We start from the raw sequence: 22751 nt of genomic DNA, 5'->3' as shown, positions 1-22751 counted from the left end.
GATTTTACACATTTTAATTCAAAAGAAGTTTGGTACTAGTAATGATGAAATTCTGAAAATCATCACTTGTAGTTTAAATGGCAGTCAGTGATGCCAGAAGCAGTGGAATTTTCATTGAATAATTAGTTGTCAAGAGGTATTGCAAAGTAATAATTCATGCAATCTATGATAAATGGGACAAATTCACTGGCAATTACTTTAGCTAGTTTGGTTTATTATTCTTTGAAATTTCTTTTTGCAGAAAAGTAACATTTAAACTAAATCACAGAGGATAGAGGATTAATGTCAAACTCAGTGCTGAGTATCTACCGTACAACAGGTTATATGTTACTATATGATATGCTAAATTAAAATTTAGATTTGACCTAAATAAATAAAATAAATTTAGGTCTACTAACCGTTCAAAGAGTCACTAAACCCTACCCGATGTGTTTTATGTCCAGACAGGGATATTAGAAGAAAATTCTAAGAATATTAGAGCTGGAAGGATGAGGGGATTAACCGATTAGTCAGTCAACAGAAAATAACTTGCCAAGTATTTTTTTCAATCATAATACAACCACAAATCCCAAATATGTGTGAAAGTTTGCTTCCATCTATGTGATTCTAAATTGAATATATTTGGTTTTTAGAAGCAACTATGAAGAATTATAATGGATTTTTTTTTCTTTCTTTCTTTTTGATAGATGAAATATTTTTACCATTAGCTTTGTGCATACTGCCCTACCACACTGCTGTGCTCTTGCTAAAATCATACACATTTCTACCTTTTATGTGTCCAAAGATAAATGAAGCTCTGAGCAGGCTTATTGTTGTTTTTTTCAGAAATCCCCTGTTTCACACATATGTATGACTACAGTCTGGAGGGTTCTGCTCAAGGGCACCTTCATAGTATCAACAGCCTCTGGAGTGTGCACTGTTATTATGCATATTTTGACATTTATTTGGCTTTTGTATTAAACTAATCAGTCAGGGTTACATAATGAGGCTCCTTCATCCACATTCACAGTGCAGTGTATTAATCAGTTCCTTTTTGCAAAACAGATTTTGAGTATGAATTAGTTGATATGCCCATTAGTAAATGGACACGTGTTGCAGCTGCTCAATGGATGTTTTCTAATTGTTAAATGAGGAAATTATAATGTGGTGCCTCTGGTTATTATCATTACTAGCATATTATTGCTGATTAAAATCCCTTAGAGACTTTGTTTTCTTTCCAGAGAAGAAAAAATCCCTAATGAAAATCTAGGAAGAACATCCTGTTCATGTGAAATAGTGAAGTAAGTTTGGAGAGAACTGCAGATGATGCAAAGTGCAGGTATTGAAAATCTCATCTGTTTCTCAAATGAAATAATTAGGCATTCCAGAAAGGCACTGTTTGTTTAGCGGAGCATTTCAGATGTCTGTGGTTCAGATAAATGAGATTCTGTAGTCATTGTATCAGAGTGCAATTAACTAGTTCATCCATTTAAACCAAGGACAATAAGAAAAAGAACAAAAATAATGCACTATTTGGCTTTGCTGAACTAGAACTATCGGCTTTGTATAAAATGAGACGTGCAGATCCATTCAACCTCATTACGTTGTTAATTTGTGTCAGACAAGGTGGAAGCGAGGCCCATATCTAAGGAGGGTCAGTCAGGTCAACTCTCTATGGCCTTTATGTGGTAATTGCATCCTAAGTGCATTTGTATAATCTGAGCTGGAAACAATAATAGCTGTGTGATACACCTCACCTTTCTGAAAAACAGATGCATGTTACTGTTGTCTGAAAGTGTTGTTACTTGACCTTAAATAAAAAAAAATTAAATGAAACTGAATTATTGAAAATGACTCATATTACTATGTAAGAATCAGAGACTTTGCCATAATAAAACAAACAAATTAAAAAATAATATAGTGAGTGGTTTATTGTGGTTACTAGTTTTGTGCCCAGCTGTAAAACTCAGCCATGTTACAGGATAACACGATCTTTGTGAACTGGGCCTTATCTTTTCATGTTTTTGCGTGTAAATGATTGTTAGGGACAAAAATCTTTGGAATCAGTGCAGTATTGAGCAAGTACAATGTACCCAGCACACACACAACAAGTACTTTAGTGAATATACTTTGCCTGTTGGCTTTCATTGCTGCAGCTGTTCATGGTGTTTGGGTACACTGTTCTTGCTCAATACTGCACAGATTGCAAAGATACAACACAAACACAGACATAAGCATTTTTCCTCAATAAAAACCATGGCAAAGTCAAAATACATTCATTTTATCATTGCAGCTGTAGTGTTCCTCATGCAAAGATGTGGCATGTTTTATTGTATATATTGAACAACATTAAATTTTGTTAATTAGTCCAAGTGCAGTATGTACCTATCAGTCAGCAGAGTGTCTTTGTATCGGGAGTTCCTCACATCCATGTGTTTAGGAATAACGTCTTTTATTTTTTACTGAGTATCGTGTCATTGAAAGGTCTGTGTGTAATTAGGGAAATAGGTTTGGATTTTTACTTTTTTTTTTCTTCAAATTTTGGTGTTTTGCATGTCCTCTTATAAAAAGACTATCCTTACGAGATAAAAAAGCAACATCAGTTGATTGTTCAAATATTTAAAATAACCTCCCTTTATCTTGTCCTAACAAATGAAATGGGACAGTCACACCAATGGAAAAAACAGCAGTCAAGATTTCAAATTCAGTTTTATAGTGATAGAGGTTGGAAAAGTCACTTTCCAGTTCCAAACTATCTGAATGTGCCACCCATATCAGTAGTGACTGTGGATGCACAGCAGAGAGCTGTTTGACAGGGCTGTCACAGTTCAGCTTTACCACCACCATAGCTGCACACAGAGCTCAACATAATGGCATGAAGTGTAAAATTAAGCCTCATCCCTGTGACATATGTAAATTATTTCACAACAAAGGTGCTGATGGCCATGTATGATAACCCCACTGCAAATAGACCTGTTATAGAGTAAATCTGCAGCTGGTGTCATGGACTGTGACTTTATGGAAATGACAGTGGAAGGCAATTAAATTTGGTTCTATTTGCTTAATTAGACAGCGAGAAGTACAGCCACAGATGCTCTGAAAAAGTTTGTATGTGACTGGTAATAGAACTATTTATAAGAAACATTTATAATACACACTCAAAATTAAGTCTGTTTGACAAGCCACAAATGATCAACATCTAAGTACCATTATAGGGGGAGCACCTCTAAAACAATATAGTACACATTGTGAATTCCATATTTAAAACACTAATAATAATAGTAGTCATTATCCATTAACTAATAATAGTTAATGGATAATGAATTCTCAAATTAAAAAATCTAAAAATGACTAACTTGTCAGTTGTATCACCATGAGTCTATTTGTACTGATGAAGTGATGTTACTGGCACCCCAGTTACGCTTTGGACACTGAAATGCTAAGAGACAAACTTTTTCCAACCAAGTACCTTGAACCTTATATTCTGAAGGTTTAATTCATGGTTGAAAAAATGAAAAGATGTAATTCATTATAAGTCTCTACGTAAGCTTTAAGGTTAGATGGCTTCTCTGACTCTATACAGACAAACGTTCCAGAACAAAGGTATACATCACCTGTCAAGGTTCTGCTCCATACAGAGACCATAGACCTTGTACTGACTGATATCTAAAGTTCAAAGTTTCCTTTTAGGCCTCTTTGGAAAGCTACAACAGCTAAAGTCTTTGTAGTTGAATGTGCTAAGTTTTGGCAATTGAAGCTCACATAGAAGCTGATGTATTACTCTTTTAAAAGGAAGATGAAAAAGATTTATGTTGCTGAAAAATAGAAAAATAGAGACTATTTTGTAAATTGATCACTTGTTTTTTAATTGAATAGTTTGAATAGCTGAATAGTTTTTTATCATCCTGACTGGTGAAGAATTGCTGTAGGTATAGTATTTGCATACGCCTTGTCAGTGTTCACAGGACAGGGCAGGTGTATTTGCACAGCACATCTGAGAGTAAACAAGTTTCATTCAAAAGCTTCCCAGTATTTTATTGAATACTGGCCAGTTTGACATGAAATAATTTACATTTTCCGTTTAATCATGTAGTCACACTATGTAGCTGTGGTGTGATTGTCATCTAACATGAAGCAATCAGTACACACCAAAGTACATGAGCCATTAAGGTGGCTGCATTCTGTGTGGATGTTAGAAACTGAGTGGTAGATATGCCTCTTCTAAATTTGAAGTGTCCCTTTGATCACCGCCACTGTTTGGCTCACTGCCCTGATATCAATGAACTGGACGATGGATCTCTTAGGACCAGTGCAGTACATTAACCAAACGTGTTATCTCCTCCCAAGTTAATTGAATTCAAGGTGCAAATCTGCACCTCCTTCCCAAAGTCATCAGTTTCTTTCTGGAGCAAGCTATTGCAATACATCAATTCTGGACTGTTCGCTGCATCACCAAATTTTGGGGAAGTAAACAGTGCAATGACTTCAATGGGAATAAAACAGATGCTTTAAGTTGTCATGCCCCTCTTTCAGTAGTGTTGTGGTTGTAAGTGATCATCATGTTGACTTACTTAGACATACTCTACATTTTATCTGCAGTATATGCAGCTAAAAGTAAAAAAATAGAATGAAATGAATATATTCTGTCACTCAAAACTTCATAGCATTTAGTTGTTAATGTAGTATACATTCCCTCTACCTGATATTCCTATTCAGTAGCATTTTTTAGAATACAATAGGCAGAATGACCTTGCAACTACCCTCTGTATTTACAAGAGGGTCCTATGTTATACTTAGAGTTATTGTCCTCATTTTGCCCATCAAAAAAAAAAAAAAAAAAAAACCTGTTAATTGTGTGACGGGCGAAAATCTATCAATCTGTAAATTTTCTGCTAATTTGTTACTGACTAAATATATTGATCACCATCTCCCTTTGTACCCCAAAGCATCATCAGTCTTTTATTTTTCAACACCTGCAGCTGCAGTATGTTACATCTATAAAATCTAATGCTCGAATGGTACTGAGCTCATCTGCAAATTAGGGAATTATGGCAGAAAATCTGGGAATCTCTGCTTCATTTTAAAGTGATATCTATGAATGATAATTATTACAATAGTAGAAGTAGTTGTCCTATCAAGAGTAGTAGTAATAGTGATAACAGTATTATTATAAGTATTGGTAGAAATAGTGATATTATTGGCAGCGGTGGTAGTTCTTATTTAAATTTTAATATTGCAGTGTCAGTGGGAGGGAGTGAATTTAAGATAACCACTCATCCTTTTATCTAATTTGCAGTTTTTAAATCATTTTACTCTGTGCACTTACAGCAGTATTAATATAAATTATTTCTGGGTCAAAGTGTCATCACTATTACAGAGTGTCAACCTTGTTTTTATTTTCCTTTGTAATGTGTGTCATAGTTGTAACACTATAAGCACTGGCAAACCCTGTAAACCCGGCCAGAACGTTTGTTAACAAGGCACAGCTGGATATATTCTGTGTAGCTAGAACATTTATCAACTTCCATTTTCCTGGTATCAAGTAACTAAATAAATTACAGCAGTAATAGGCAAGAGCAAGTTTGTGAGGTGCTCAGTAGTGTGTTATCTTTAGCTGCCGGGTGTTTTATCAGGTTGAGTTGAAAGGAGTGGAGGGACCAAAGCAAGACTCAGACGCTGTAAAAACAGACCTTAACAAAGTGGAGTAAAAAAAATATTAATCAAGAGTAACTACAGTTCTGTGAGCATGAGTTGATGAAGCACAACCATGGCAAATGGATACAGATCAGTGCTTTAAGTGCCCAATCAAATGGAAAAAGACTTATAAATTTGTTGGGTACAATAGTTACAGCTCCCTTTGAATTCACTAAACTCAGAACAAGGGGCCAACTGACATGGAGTTGACAGGGGTGGGTCCAGGGGTGGCGTTATAGTCCTCACACCTAAACCACAAAAAATAAATTAGCCATATGGCATAAAAGGACAACCTTTTTATACCACATCTGTGGTTAAGGTTTTGTTAAGTAGCAACAAAAAATATGTGATTAATGAGAAAAATGAAAAGAAACCAATGCTGTCGGTTGGAGACAGGACACGTCTGAGTTTAGTTACAGACTTTAGAATGTTGATATTTAAACCTTTTTTTTTTTTACCACATGGGCCCCATCTAATCAATGTAAGTCCAATATTCACTCTCCTTTTAGTTCTGTGTTGGTCTTTACCAGTTACTTAGAAAATATCTGGCTCTATCTGTGTTCACCAGCTACTTACTAACTGTGGCTGCTGTTTGGTGCTCAGCAGGTAGTATACAGTACATTAATAAGAGCTTTTTCTGCTGAAAACAGCTGCCTGCTGCTGCTGCTGCTGTGAGACATAAGGTTGATAAGAATGGTGAGAGTGAACCAGAATGGTCTCTAGAGCTGAGGGGTATTGGGAACTGAGAGTCAGGTGATTATTCTCAGTGGGTTTGTCACTTTAAGCAACATCTTTCACATTACACAGTGTCATTTTTTTCTACTAACATAACTACAACATAACTATACTAACATAAATATATTGATTGGTGCAGCTTGAACTATGGAGACTTGGACTCTCTTTGGAACCAAAAAGATTTTAATACAATCAAGAGTTTGCATTTTGTCTCTGTCTCTAGTTTTCATGCATAATCATGTTCATATTGTTCCAAGATTGTTCAATGCATTTGAAATTTTGAAATGTATCAGGTCACTGTGTGGATTATTGCCCCTGTTGTTTAAAGTGGCATTATTACTGGGAGTTTTGTCTACCTGTAAGTACAATAACTGAAATTGTGTGGTGTGTCCCCCAAAACAGAGCCCTAGTATTATAGCTGTAGGCATGGGCCAGTATGAGATTCTGACGGTATGATAACCTTAAGGAAAATATCATGGTTTCATGGTATTGCACTTACAGCTCTAAAATTAGTTATTTTGAAATGCCGGGTAAGAAAACATTGAACAGGTCTACCTGGGTCACAAGCACGCACAACACTCACGCTTTCTCTTCTCTCCCTCTAAGTGCAACACAGTCACAAAACACCAGAAAGCCAGCACGCTGCTTTGAGTTGCAGTGTCGTGATTTTGAACTTGAAGTAACGTTATGGTGAAACTGGCTGATGTTAGCTAGTTAATTGTTATCTGCTGTAGCTACATATGCTAACTCTTGTAACTGTTTTGCATGGGGCACCACTGTCATCATGAATACAGGTAGCCAGAACAGAGCTGAGTTCTCACTTATACCATTGGAGCGGTATGATGGAAAATACTGGTTTTGAAACTTTGGCTTTTTCAAACTGTGAAACAGGTAACTGGCCCATGCCTATATAGCTGTCGCACTCCTGTGCATCATACTAAATGTTTTGTACAATTTCATCTGTCAAATTAAGATTGGTGTAAAAGGTTTAAAGGAAACTAACACAGACAAAACAGGCTTTAGTAGACACAGGGCTTGGTGCTTTCACACAACACTCTTTAATATGCATAAAATGGCTCCCTAAGAGTTAGACAGAGCTTGCACCATTGATGTATCCAAGACAGACTCTGACAACCTTCTATATGATGTATAAAGGTAAAAGGCCTCTTTTCTGTAGGTGGAGACAGGAGACAGAACTGGAAGCAATCTGAGCTTAATGAGACTGTGGCCTATTCAAACAGTTTCAGGTTCCTTTTTTTATATGTTTTTCAGTGGGTTTGTCGCACTCTTGCCCGCTGTGTTCTATAACTTTGTGCCATCTATCATGAATCACAGCAGGGTGGAATCACAGGGAATTCTTCTGTACTTCTTTGTAATGGCAAAATTACACAAATAGTTGTAATTTTGGAGAGGTTTGTGTCGAACATGCCTCAACTCTAAATATAGTTTTTTTCCAGCAGACGTTAGATTAATGCTGCTTGTTTCCTGGAGGAGTTCTGCAAAAGGTAGATTTCACTTCCTAACTGGTTGTATTGCTTTAATTCATATATCAGTTCAGCTTATCCAGAGGCAGCCACTGACATTTCCTCCAATTTATTTTTTGTATTCTTCCCTCAAAGTTGCTGGATAAATCTGCCTCCTTCACTGTGCCCTATTTACATCTTTTACTCAACAGCCCCTTTTAAACCAAAAAACTATCAAATTGGTACCAAACTTAGAAAGTGTTTTAGTGCTCACCCTGGAAATGGAAAATACAAGGTATCCTGTGTGGTGTTTGACAACAAAGCACTGTAGAGCAGTGTTTTGAAGAATGATTTCCTACAGTCTTTATATCCTGTATCCCCCATGTGCACAAGGAATGGCTATTAAAAAAAGAGGCTGGGCTTACAAACGATAGATTCACAGTTTCAGCAGCATCAACAAGTGCAGTAAGTGGTAGAAGGCATGCAATAAATATTGGGAATAATAATAAAAAACACTGCTAATAAAAAACACAGTGAAGAAACTTCAAGTCCAGTGCAGAGTCCACTGCAAACAGAATGTCATATTTAAGGTGCGTGGTGTACAGCAAGTCAAACCAGCATTAGTCTCATTAATGTGATGAGCATACGGGTATAAGATACACATTTCTGGCGACTGCAGAGGACAGTAATGTAGTCAGTGGCTCTAATGGGCCTCAAGAGATAGCAAACTAACAATTTAAGAAGGACAAGCTTGCAAGCCCATTTGCACAAAGTCTTTGAAATATTAACAGAAAGCACGACTTGCAGTTCATCAAACAGTCACAAAATTGATAACAGAGACAGAGCTGGTTTTACAAACTGTGCCTTCAGATCCACAGATCTGCTTTTCAGACTGGGTTTCTTGGATTTTACTTCATCTCAGAATCAGTATCAGAATTTTTATTGTCATTGTCCGAGTACAGCAGAATTTTAGTGAGCAGCGTTCCCAACAAAAATAATTTCAGAATGTTTGGGTTGCATCTTCACAAGTATTAAAAACATTTGTGATGTGTTTTCATCTTTGTACTGTGTTTCATGGTTTGGTTAGACTTGTTGCCTGTGAGAACAAATTATGATTTTGATGTGTTTTCATCTTTGTACTGTGTTTCATGGTTTGGTTAGACTTGTTGCCAAAGGAAATGCCTATTAGAGAATTGTAATCTGACAGTTAATAATAGGAACGTTCGGGCAAGGACAGCATTTCATTTTAGCTGGGTCAAGTTGACCTGGGATCTGTGATTGCTAATGTGTCATAACCATCAGCCGTCTGGATGTGTACTAGTGTTGGAATGACACTTACACATTTATTGAGTGTGCTAGTTTTTACATAGTTCACCTCTGGGTTTATAATTCTTTCTTAATTAAGTTATGGAGTGAATTTTTGCCTTTCAGCCTCATTCACACTTTCAGTTTCTTTCTTGTCACTGAGGTTTAAGACACTGACAAGTCCTGCCTTCCTGACACTGAACCAACTTTTGAGTTTTAATTCTCACTCCAGGAGAGATCATGTCTGTGAGGGGAAAGCACACGACTGTTGTGAAATTCTTCTAGATGTTTCAGGGTTTTCATCTTTTTGGCTTTGCACTTTTATGAGCATAAAAGCTATGAGGCTTCAAGCAAGAACAATGCTTATGAGAACTTATAGGAATGGCTTTGTTTTCATATTGACTTAAAAGTATTTGTCCCTGGAGTTGCTGGAGATATGGAAATGAATGTATATGAGATATTCTGTGTTCGTGTGCCCAGCACTGAAATACTAATTTCTCTGTGGTGCAACTTTTGGGAAAGGGGAAGCAGGCATGCTGGTTGATTAAATACATCATAAAGTCACAGGTTTCAGTTACATTATAGCTATCATCTATGAATGCAGTTCATATTTGCTACTATCACAGTGGTCTTTGCTGTATGCTCCTGCTGTCTTTCTGTGTTCTACACCTTGTGAAATGAGCATGCTGAGTAGGAAAAAGAAAAAGACTGATTTTCAAAGATGCTGCTAATGAGAACCTCACCGCCATACTCATATCTCCTGTTTCTTTCTCCACAGATTGGGAAACCAGACAGGTGCAAATCGGATTCCATACATTTGTGATTGAATGTGAGACTACTTTGACCCTACAAAATTGAAGATGATGTTGCTATGGAAACTGCTGGTGCTACAGTCACTTATGGGGTGCCTTGCAGGTAAAGTATCTTATTAAGAACTTTTGATGCATGCCAAAGCTGCCTTTGTGAAGTCTGACTCCTTATTCATATGTATTTGGGGCAGGTGACAGTATGAAAGCCATAGTTTAGAATGGGGCAACCTGAAGTAGATTAGCCATGAGCAAACATATTTTTTTTTCCTATTGATATAGAATAATAAGAATGTAGAATCCATTCAACGTGGAAATTATTGTGAAAGCAAGCCATTGTCTGCTGAAGACTTCCAGTTGCAAGCAATATTGCATTTTGGCTTTACCTTAGTTTTGAATATGGCACTCAGAAACAGTTATCGATATCATCCTGAATGTGAATGAGGGGAGTGTACTGCAGCAAAGTGGAGATGAAAATATTCAGTTGCACAGAACACAAATAAGATTTTATCAGGAGTGGAAATCTGCCATGAACCTAAATGCTTTGTTAAACTCCTGCCTTAAACCCAAGTAAATCAATATGTGTGTAAAATAAATTAATATGTACACATTAAAGGTACCCTGTGGAGTTTGACCACTTGTTGTGCTGTGATGCAGTGTTTTATGAGTGGGGTCTCCAAATATAAACATTACTTTATATGTTTACAAAAAATCTCCACAAGGCAACTTTAATTCTGATCTCAACAAAAAGTGAATTATTTTATACACCCTCAAAGGATATGCAGTATAGTTAAGGGATGGATGGAAGTTTCACTGAGAAATTAGATATAAAAAAGCTGTTCATATTCCAAAAGTAAGAAAATTAATCTAATGTGAGATACAGTATGTTTCAGAGGGGTTCTTATAATCTAATTTAAATTTATTTCATGCCAGATACTAACTTTGAACCAATTGAGTCTGTTAGAATCGGTCCAGCATTCTAGTTACAGTCAGTTATCAATGATCAATCAATGAGTGAATGACTGTAATGAGTGAATGAGTATATGAATGAATGATTGAGTGAACCAATTACTATTGTAGTGACAGAGATGGTTTTTTGAAATAAATACTGTAAAAGAAGGTTAAATTTAGGGAAATTTCTCATATTGATATATGACAGATGACCTGTTAACAGGAAATCCTTTCTGGGTTCATTCAAATGTCCATCATTCATTTACCAGGCAGTAAAGTTGAATTATAGCTTAATTATACTGTGGAGCCCATTTCAGCCAGAGGCTCTGTGGCATTGATCACATTTTGATGGAGGACTTTAATTTGTCTCCTTTACAAATAGGAGGGGTCACCAGAGAGCATCAGCTGAATCACTCAGAGTGTTTAACAACAGGTATTATATGAATCAAGATGAAAAAAAGGCTTTATTGAGAGTTGTGTTCTGTTGAAGCACTCTTTCTCATTACTCAGTACACATTAGGCTTGTTGTGAACCCTTTGCCCTCCTCTGTGCATTAGATTATCAGATATGTTCAAGGGAACTTTGAGCTGTATTGCCATTTTGCCTGTACATGTTGCTGCTCATCACAAGGTGGGTCTAACAGTCTCACATGATCTCACAGCAGATAGCTGTTGATAACTGACTGGCACACTTTGGATGTAGCTGAATCCTCATGGAGATGATACATAATGGAGACCATTTCTGGTATGGAGAAATGCATTAAGGGTGCAAACAATATTACACAATTTAAGTCTAGTGATGCATATGGATTGCAAATATTTTTGGATCACATTCAAAGTAAGCTATTCTACCTCCATTGGCAGTTAACAATTCCCAATAAATGTTTTGTCCTAACAACAACGGCATCCCTTCATATCTGGAGTGGTGATCTTATTGTATATTCTGTCAAGCCGTGACATTTAATCCACATTGGTCTGGGGCTCATGGGAAATGATGTTCATTAAAGGCCACCAATAACAGACACTGAATTAAACTGAACCACATAACACACTGTTGAGTTGATGCATATCCTGGATTGGCACATTTAGATTATTGTACCTTTACTACTTCTACTGTGTGCCACAGGCATCAGTTGATGCTACATGATGCTTGTGATTCAATTTCTATCTTGATCAAGAACCAAACCCCATTTGGAGACGTGTTTTAAAGATCACATCAGGTATACATATATATATCAGGATGTGAATATTTGTCTTCTTTTACTTTCAGACAGCTTTGACATAAGGGCAAAAGCAATGTATGCAGATTTACATTATGGAAAAAGCAGGGTTAATGAGGACAGAGGTCCTACATTTTTAAACTACAGAATGAGAGCAGTGTGTGCAGACAGATCCACTGAGAACATCCATGAACCACAGCTGTTAAAAGTGTTGCTCTTAGTCTAAAATTGGTTTATCCTCCTCGCGAAACTTCCAGGGAGGCATAAAGTCAGACCTCTATACGACTAATGCATTTTCAGCTGAGCTGAAAATGAACATCTTGGAGCATTTTTTTGGATCTTTAAGCCTGAGCACAAGATTACTATACTAACCCTCCTGCTTATCAGTTTGGAACAAAACTCACCATACAATGGATGATATGGCCTCTATATGGATTAGAGAGGTGGCTGAAAACCGACTGCTGGGAACAAGAATGATGCACAATATGCAGCTTGGCTCAGCTTTCATATGCTGCAAAGAATGGATTTGCAAGTAGAGTGAACCTCATGTAGGCTTGGGAAAAAGGGATTGTACAGATGTTTATTGCAGCTTTAGTTACACTCCTCAGCCTGGGGAGTTATAAGTTGATTTGTTTTTCATGCACAAATGAATAAAAGCTTGATAATAAAACATGTCGTTGAAACCAAAAATCCAATTACATTTTTAAATTAGTCACCTGCTTGTTGTCTTGCTGACTATACTGCTGGTCTGCAACAACAGACAACAAAATGACAACAGGGGTGTTTTGAGACAGTAGCATGGCACAACAACTGAGACAATGCTGATTCTAATGTTTTAGGATTGTCTTTGAGATAACCTTGGTGTTATTGTCACATTTCCCAATTGTTAATATTGGTCATGATATCATTTTGCTCACCACCTCTAGTGTAGAGATTTGGGAGATGTAGATTCCGGCTAGAAAGATGCAGATCAGGAAAGAGGCTCAAAACCTTTCACAGCTTTCCAAAAAACTGCAATTTTCTAGAAGACGTGTGCAGTTAACATTTTAGGAGTCACAAACAATGCAAGATTATCTGTAATATCTGGCCGTTGAGCCTGGAGGCCAGTTGAGGGAACTATGCGAAGTGGTTTGCTCCAGTGGGTGCAGACTCTTTCGAGGGATCATTTGCTTCCTGAGACTCAGTGCTACGATGACAAACATACATGATTTCAGATTTTTGTTTGTTTGTTTGTTTGTTTTTGAGAAAGCTGTAACAGGTGTTCTACCACAGCCATGGTGAGCATTATGATTAGTTGTCACAATTAGAATAACCATGCTGACAAAAGAAGTCCCCTTTAAACTTAAAGCATGGAATTTTGAGATACATTCTATGTAAATTTTCTTATTGTCAGCAAAACCCATGAAACCAGTGACAACTTTATCCTTTTTGTCTGTGTAATCAAAGCCTGATATCTTATTCATTTGAGATATAGATATGTTGTATTGTTGTACAATTTCTCACCATTGTTACTAAGTGAGTATGTGTATAGCAAACTGTATATATGTACATTGTGTATGCTTTTTAATCAGATAAAAGTAGTCCTTAACAAATGCCTAACTATTTTAGGAAATTCTTTAGCCTTTTTAAATTATTTTAATTATTTTCATGGAAATTTTTTGACAAATAACAAAAGTATAGACTATCACCAGCCTTAACCTTTAAGTGTTGGCTGCCCTGGTCCCAGGTGACATGCCACAATTTAGTAATATTAACACTACAACCAAATATGTTGGGATTTAAATAGAGTTGTAACTTCCTTTTTCTGTTTTTACCCAACCATTAATTAATAAATCCAGATGTTGAAGTGTTGTTTGTGTGCCAAAGGCTCTCAAGAAGTACATTACGTTGGTTAAGGGTTGTGTTTACAAGGAAGTGATTTAGTTAGATATTTTTCTTACTTTTTTCCCCCTGCATACTCTGTGTATCATTCCTCCCTGTTAGTGGTTGATTGCTGTAGCACCACTCTCCACTACACTACTACACTCCTAGTTCTCCCATGCATCCGGAATTTTAATTCCCTGCTCATTGCCCCAGCTTATTCTACCATGATAATAGCAGCAAGCGCCCTTTACTTCTGTTCACGCTCTCTTGCACATTTTTCACCAAGCTGCTTTTTTTGTGTGTGATTTTTGGGTGCTGTTTCAAAACTGTTTGATTTCTTCACCCTGAGAGCTGCTGTGGAGCAGATTAAAAGGGCTGTCTTTCCAGACAGGCTCAGCATTTTATATATAGGAACACACACGCACACACATACAAATAAATACAAACACGCACTTTAGACACAAGCGTGTTTTTGCTTTGTGAGCAAAAGAGCCTGGTTTCCAGACATTTTGTCTGAAATGGGCATAATGTCGTAAAATGCAAATATGTGCCCAGTGCATGAAAAGTAAGAAAATGTTTTCTCACAACAAAAGGATTCTGAGGGAGAAACAGAAACCAGAAACAGGAGGTAATTTTACACAGAAATAGCAACTTTAAGTAAGCACCATGTTCTGGGTGAGTGCTTCTTTTAAAAAGATGTACCAGGATGTTTTCTACTGAGTGGAAACTACAGATTTTATTGAAAGCTCCTCTCTCTCATACAGCCACAACCTTACCTTGAAGGAAAAGTTTGATATTTTGGAAAATATAAAAAATGGTGTGTTCATATGAAATTTGGTGATATCAGGCTGGAAATCTTTCATCTCTTATTCCAGAGCTTTATGATTCTAACTTCTAAGCAAGTAAGTGATGTGTCAGCCTATGTTTTTACATGACCAACAGGTTAAATAGCCATGTCCAAATCAAGTTATGATTTTATAAAAATGATTAAGAAGAAATTTGATGTGTGATATGATGATATAGTGTTTGCACCAAAGATGTCTGTTTCAAAGATGTCTGTATTTTAGAGTCTGTGCTCATGCTTCTAAATAGAACCAAAGAGGAAGGTGAAAAGAGGAATGTTTTAGTTTTGAACATGAGCTCTGACTGACCTCAGCAGCTTTCCCAACATTTCTGAGGTACGTGTAGAGGGCAACCTGTCGTGAATTCATTTGGATAGTTGGGGCACTAATGCACCATCAAGGCTTTCTTTTCAGCTAAAAGCATGCATGACATCTCTAATCAGAAACACAGGACTCATGAGTTAGCCTTGACACAGCTCCCTGGTGTACCCTCGCACTTTAATTGACCCTTTTTAGAAACTACAAATAGATGTTCCCTGACTTGAAATAAAACTTTTTTGAATAAGCTGTATTTTCTAGACTTTCACAGAGACCCACCAACACGTGTAGCAACTCTGTTTTGTCGGCTTTCAGTCTAAACATCAAACAGTGACTCAATAAAATCCACCTAAACTGTTTATAACCTGTAAAATATGCATTGCCCTCAATGACATTTTTTATACATTGTGTTTTTCATTCATTACTCACCACCATACTTTGTATGCATTAACGCATACTGAAAACAATGCGATGTTCAACTTTCCATGACCTGTGCCTATGAAAAACAAAATGCACAGATGAAACAATTAAGATGTTTTTGTCCTTTAGTGATATGAGAATAAAAATAAATAAATAAAAGAGGACAGTGACCCTTGGTCTTATCATTAAGAATACAGCTGCGCTCTGTTTTTCTGCCTCTGTCAAAAGTCCCTCTCATGCCTGCAGTTTGTACAAAATACAGCAGCTTGAAAGACAAGATCATATCACCCCAATTTTTAATTTTTGACATCTGGGCCTCCAGACTTTGGAGGAAGCAGTCTGAGGAGATTAGGGTGGATGATTCTGTATCATCTTTTCAATCAGGCTTTAAACTGCTTGCATATAATGTGCTTTGTTTATTGTCCTTGGCTTTAGTTTTTTTGGTTATTTATGTCTCACTTCTTTTTTTCACTATTGTTCCTCTTCTTTTGTACTGTTTAGACTTCTGTTATTACTACAGAAGAATTACAATGACAGTGTTTAAGACAGTATTTAAGAAATACATCTGTACTATCTTAAAACATTATTATTACTTCATACAAAATGGGATGTTATCTATGTCATTTATTTACTCTGAGGCCCTTTTTTACATACAGTGGGGAGCTAACCAAACCTAACAACTTCAACTGGGCTTCTTGAACTGTAGGGTATAAACAGACAATACTCAACCTCAGATATGACAAAGTCTTCATAGCAAACCTAGTGTAAGGTGTTGTTTAGTTCTTTTACCTCCATTTAGGTCTAGAGACTAAGAGGAATAAATTGGGACTTCAAAATGTGGCCTTGCATGACACTCTTCAATTCCATTTTACATAAGTTTTGTAATTTCTTCTGCAGTGGGCCCAGTAAAGCTTCCACTGTCTGTGCACAAATACTGCTTGAGTGTGTCATAAAGAAGGCATAGCTCAAACACAATGAAGTGGGGAAGTGAAAAAGACAAAAATGACCAAAAAAAAGAGAAAGACAAAAGCCGTAGTCTGTAGTGGCTGTAGGAATTGTGGCGGGAGCAAAGTTTTTAATATTTATAGAGTGACAAAGGAGGCCTTGGTGGGTGGATGAGTCAACAAAACATTGGATTGTAACACAGGAGATTGATTTTCATTATCTGTTTATAACTGACAGTCAACATTTTTATTATTATTTTATTAAATTATTATTTTTATTTATTATTTATTCTGACCACAGTCTTTCATGAACTTTAATGGAATGTTTATGACGCCTAAATTTAACCACACCTTAACCATAGTGTTGTCAGACCTTAAAACTGATTAATTTTCTACAGTGATTTGTACCTGTTTTAAAAGATACAGACAAATAATGCTATTCTGTCTATAGAGGACAAATCAGGAAACACTTCTATGTGTCATTCTAGACATTCTGGACAAACGAGGCCTTATTGAATTTGCAATGTACAAGCTGTGAATTGTAACATGAACTCACTGGCCATATTATTTTGTACAATTTTTTACAAAACAGACGACTTTTGCTACATACATGAGCATGTAGGACTTAAGAACATACAAATTTACCTGCAGTTTCTAACTGACACTCGTATTTGTCAAATGTGAGACATGACACTGCCACCATTTCCAATCTGTGAGTAAGCAATGTTTGCACATCTCTTCTGGCCCAGGCTGACAGTATACAAAGTGTATACTGAAAAAGAAAATCTTTTTATAGTTTTGAATATATAGTGTTTAATAAACTCACCATGTGTGGATGACAGTCTATAACATGCAAATGAACTATACATTATTTCAGCCCACCTTTGTGTCTCAAACAACAATGGAAGCAAACCTGTGTTACAGCAGTTTATTGTAGCCTAGTAGACATCATAGATGCAAACAGTACATATGTCTAAACACTGCATTTACAGCTTATTAAATCACTTCCCTGAAATGTAGTACATAATACATGAATGCACAGCAATACATATTTCTCTTTTGAGGCTTTTGTTTTATTAAGGAATTGCAGTAAGTAGGTAGTAGTAGTTGTTTTTTTTTTTACAGACATTATAAAAATGCAAAACTCAAAGAATCAGTCATGTATCACATAATTTACCCAAGGTGTGTGTTACTTACCCAGTGACTAACAAATAAAGCAATTAAACAGTTCCTATCTACATTAGTTATGATAAATGATGTCAGTGTCAGACTCTTAATATTCATATGTAACAGCCTCCAGTTTACTGCTGATATGAATAAGTATGCTTCCTTTGTGCTATACATTATTAAATATTTATTATAATTTTAATGTATTTATTTGAATATTCATTACAGAGAGGTCTTTTTTTTTGTCTCTTAGCTTTATTCACTTGAGGATTTTTTGTGAAGCACACCGTTTTTCAGTGTTACATGATTTATACTCATATGCAGAATCTCTCCTGGGAACTGCTCAGCATGATCAAATTTGTGTGTGCTGTTGGCCATTGAGCAGCTCTACTACTTTGCTCAAGTGCAGTTGCAGAGGGAAGAGTGTGTGTGTGTGTGTGTGTGTGTGTGTGTGTGTGTGTGTGTGTGTGTGTGGATTGAATCTGTTCATAAGCATCGTCCGCTGAAGTAACAGTATCCGTCAATATACATCCCCCATCTATTCAGTGCATCACAGGCATTGTTTTATGGAGCCTAACATAGGTGCTATTGCTGAGGTAACAACTGAATAAACACTAAACAGGACATTGCATGTCCTGTCATCTACAGAAATTGGAAAAGCCAGACAAAAAACAAAAGATAAATGTGACACTATTGATTGCTATTGTATGGCTGTCTCTTATGTAAGTAACCTTTTTAACATGAGAATACAATAATGTTCATGCATATTAGAGAAAACATTAAAAATTATGTTGATTGTCCCCGTTAGCTGAATGAGTTTAAGGATTTTATAATTTTAGTTTGAGAATGTTCTCTCTACTTTACGATCGTGGCAAAATAACTGTAGTTTATTTCTTTCAAACTCCATTATTATCCTATTAAGTATGGTTTTCATTCTCTCTTCTTTTACAAGACCAGTGGGTGTGAATTGGACCCTTGCTGTTAAAACACATTCCATATATCAGTGTCCTGCCTATAGAAAATGAATATTTCCAGCCCAGTGAACTACTTATGTGCCATGACAGAACTATCTATTCTAATAGTTACAAGGAAGCTAGAAAGATATGTGCAGATATTCTCCATTCTCACCACCTTGAACCTCTTTATGAAGCCTTTACCCCCAGCATGGAGAAAATACTCTTTCTTCAAGGTTCATCTGTTCCACATGCGGAGCCTTGTGTATTATCTCCAACAATCACAGAGGACACTGCCTCTAATGAACTCCTCATAGAGGTTCAGAGAAAAAAAAACATCTGCACCAGATATTTGATCTGCCTCCTCAGAAGATGTGCTATCTTTTGCTTTGCTTTTGAGGGCAGGTTGTTATATAAGAGTTTGAGTATATGAGGTAGTTGATGCAAAACTTATTTCACAGAGTGGACACACTTAGGTGCTTCTTAAATAATGTTTTTTCTTTATGCTGATCCATGATTTCTAAATTCATATACTCTCAACCTGCAAATGGACTAGAATTTTTTGTTGTTGTTGTTGTTTTCTGTTTAAACTGTCACTTGTCAGCACGGAAACTGCTCTTTGACAGACCAAAGCAGCTCTGCTGTGAATACTAGCTGGAGAGTGGGAGCAGGGAGATGACTAGGAAGCTGATATCCTCTTATTTTTAACCCTTGCCTGACAGTTTAGGCACATTTTGTATTACTGCATACATTTATTTTTAGATGATTTTCTGTCAAAGACCACACAGTACAATAGATCACAGTAACACACACAGATACACTGACTGTCCTGATTTAACATTGCACACTATATAGGTAAATAGTAACTGTAGGCTATTAAAAAAAAAAAAAAAAACTAGACACCAAGCTGTTGGGGGCTTCTGATCAGGATTCCAGGGGTCCATGCAAAATGACAGCAGGTCTCATTTCACTATCTTTTAATAAGTTTGAAATTACTCCAGTGAGGGAATATTGTGTTTTGGAGAATTTAATTAGCAATTACTGTCATCTTCCCACTTATAAAGAGGACAAAATTTGCACTAAGTGAAGATCAAGTTACTTATTAACAGGTCAGTAGTTAGAGATTGTCTAGTATGGCTACAACTCTACCGCTGTTATTAAACATGCTTTGAAAATAGTCAGACTGGAAATCTGTTACATGAAAATCATTAACCAATCACCACTTCCAAACACAATTATCATTTACACAATTGTCATAAAGACAAAGTTGTCACGAACCCAAACTAAAAGCCTTTTGTGGGTATGACATTTATACCATTTCCATATCAACACACATATAAAATCTATGTTTTTGTTGGCAGTGTCTCTTGTTCAACCAAAAACCAACTCATATTACTCATAAGTACAATCTAAGTAACAGGAACAGGATTTTTGGTAACAGATGCTCATATTGATGTTGAGTTTTTGAAAATCTGATAATGATAAGTGAAACAATAAACATAAACACATAATTTTACAAAACTTAATATGAGTCCCTTAATTAATTAACTATTTTTTTTTTTTAAACGTAACCAAGATCTGTGTTGGGACATTTTTCAGTTGAAAAATTCAAGTCAGTGCTTTCTAGTTGACAAACCACTGTATGTAATGGTGGCATTGTTGTGAAATTACCCTAGACCTGCAATTTCTTGTTACTGTACTTATCAGATGACACGTACATTGATACAGATATATGTGATATTGATACAATATCAGCCGATGTATCAGCCAGCCCAGTTGGTCTTGTTCTACTTTTAAGCCAAAGCCACTAAAGCTAAAGCTAAATGTAACAATGTCAAAACATGTCAAAACCGTATCGTCTGATTCTTCACATTATTTGTGTCCCCAACTTGTAAACCGTGTTTCAGCATTTCACAAAATGTTTGTGAGACTGTCAGAAGTGCAGCCAATGCAAGTATTCATCTAAAATGCTCAGCGAGCAGCTTAGCAGCAGCTCCGGTCAGTGGCTGTGAGAGCACTAATGCTGAGACAGACACATAGCTGGAGGAACTGTGCAGCCATTTAGCCATGTGTCACCCCAAGACTGGATTCACTAAGTGAGTCATAGCCCGCCCTGAGCAGGACACAGTATGCTCTTGACCACTGCAAGCTGACTGTCATTGCAAAACAGGAAAATAGGACAAACTGCGGAAGTCATAGCAAAGGGCTGCAGATACTGACATTAAAAAAACAACGGTGCAACATTTTCTTTATTGTCACTCTTATGATAAATAAACAAGACTGTAACTTATGTGCTCAAATATCTAAACTGCAGTATCACTGCACTCAGCCCGGTATCATGAACATTCCTGTATCTGTTTAGATTTCTACATTTAATTCTATTCAAATAAAACATATTTGCCCTTAAAGGTCAGTAGAACAGTAGAACCAATATCCATCCAGGTCATAAACTATGGTACAAGTGCAACTGGACATATACAATACAATTGTACAGTCCTACATAGTGCACTGCAAGGGATATGCAAGGCTACCTAGTAGAGGACACAAGTATACAGTTCTGTACAATAAAGGGCAACTCTGCAAGCTATAGCTGTAGTACAACCATGTGATGTGATCACATGGATTCATACATGCATGTTCCCCAAATATATCCCCAACCTTGCCTGGTGTGATCTTGCATGGAACCTCATATGAATAACAAGAGTATATTTAGATTGCAGGTATCCCATAGCAAAAGGACAAACTTGTGTAACATGATGAAAAATAATCCAGTTTTCCCATACGTCAATCCTTTCAGAACTTAAAACAACTTAACCTCCCAAATTAAATTACTAATTTGTCTTTGTAATGACCTTGTAAAAAGGTTATATACTCTCAGGTCAGGATTGCACTCATGCATTATGCAAACTCATTACATCATGCAATGAGTTGTTCCAGCAGATGTCTATCAGTGCTAATGGTTAGAACTAATATAGTGAGTTATTGGGACAGACAGATAGATGACTTGTAGGCCTAATTATGACATTTCATTAAAGAGCTCTCTGTGGAGGTGTCATGGCAATTTCTTCTCAAGTGTGCAGTGACAAAGCAGCTCTGTTTGGCCTGAAAATAAATTATGAAGCGGCTGCACATTTGATAAGATAAACTCCAGGGTTGAATTGATGCACAGCATCAGGATTCGCACTTCTGCTGCACTCCCACAAAGATGATAACCATCTGATAGGATATCAAACATGTGAAAGTGCAGGTTCAGTAGCAGGCAGTCGTTTCCTGTTTGTGTTGGTGAAGGGTTATGAGCAAGACGGGGATCATTACCTGTACTTCAAAACATACTTTGAAAGTAATGAAGTCAGATGGCACTATCTACTCAACACATTAAGTTATTGATGGCAACAGATGGCACTCTTTAGCATATCAAAGAGTCCCTCCCCTGCCAGTGTGCTCAGCTATTATTTGTGTTTGTACTGGAACGTTTTGTTTTGCAGTAATGTAATTTGTGTAGAATTTACATTTCCTCAATGAAACTCTTCTTCAATTAATTGCAAGCTCAGACCCAAGTAAAGAAAGAGTAGACTTTTTCATGGCAGGAAAGCTTCTTTTGTAAGTAATAACATTAATAAAGGTTGCATGGTGCATGCTGGATCATTTACATGTCTTACTGTGACACTGTGGCTATTGCACCTGCACAGGTGAAAATGTCTAAACAAGCAATGCCCTGAAATTGAATTGGATTTTTTTTTTTGTTCCATTTCAGCCTTTTTGAGATATAAAATGCAGTAGCCTATTTGGGGGACTTGACTGGAAGATGGCTGCCTCTCCTAAGTCAGACAATAGTGAATCAGCTTCACTTAGCCAATTAGCTGTGTGGCACTGTGCCTTGTTTCCTCAGACAGTGATCTAGCATTATAATCCCCTCTTGATGAAAGAGTTAGTAGCTGTGTTCTTGCAGGCCCTCATGGAGGGATAAATACATTGGTTTGTTGTGCGGCTACAGAAAGCTAAATTAAGTGTTCTGAAACTTGATAGCAATAATTTGTGGTACTAGGATAGAATATACAAATGAACAGTGTAATGCAATCTGATGTAATAGCT

At 36.6% G+C, this 22751-nt stretch overlaps 1 protein-coding gene across 3 annotated transcripts in view; it reads left to right on the top strand.

Annotated features, from left to right (window-relative positions):
• Nucleotides 1-22751, top strand: part of cntn4 (contactin 4) — a 154744-nt gene that overhangs the window by 5392 nt on the left and 126601 nt on the right. For all 3 annotated transcript variants that reach the window (XR_007814351.1, XM_018699001.2, XM_018699000.2), the window contains exon 2: nucleotides 9955-10091. Coding sequence is in view for 2 of the 3 variants with exons in the window: in XM_018699001.2 (XP_018554517.1) it covers nucleotides 10037-10091 (55 nt within the window). In the remaining variant the exon portion in view is untranslated. The remainder of the gene's footprint in view (nucleotides 1-9954; nucleotides 10092-22751) is intronic.

Source organism: Lates calcarifer, linkage group LG12 (assembly GCF_001640805.2).
Source record: "Lates calcarifer isolate ASB-BC8 linkage group LG12, TLL_Latcal_v3, whole genome shotgun sequence".
Lineage (NCBI taxonomy): Eukaryota > Metazoa > Chordata > Actinopteri > Centropomidae > Lates > Lates calcarifer.
This window is presented reverse-complemented; position numbering and strand designations above follow the sequence as displayed.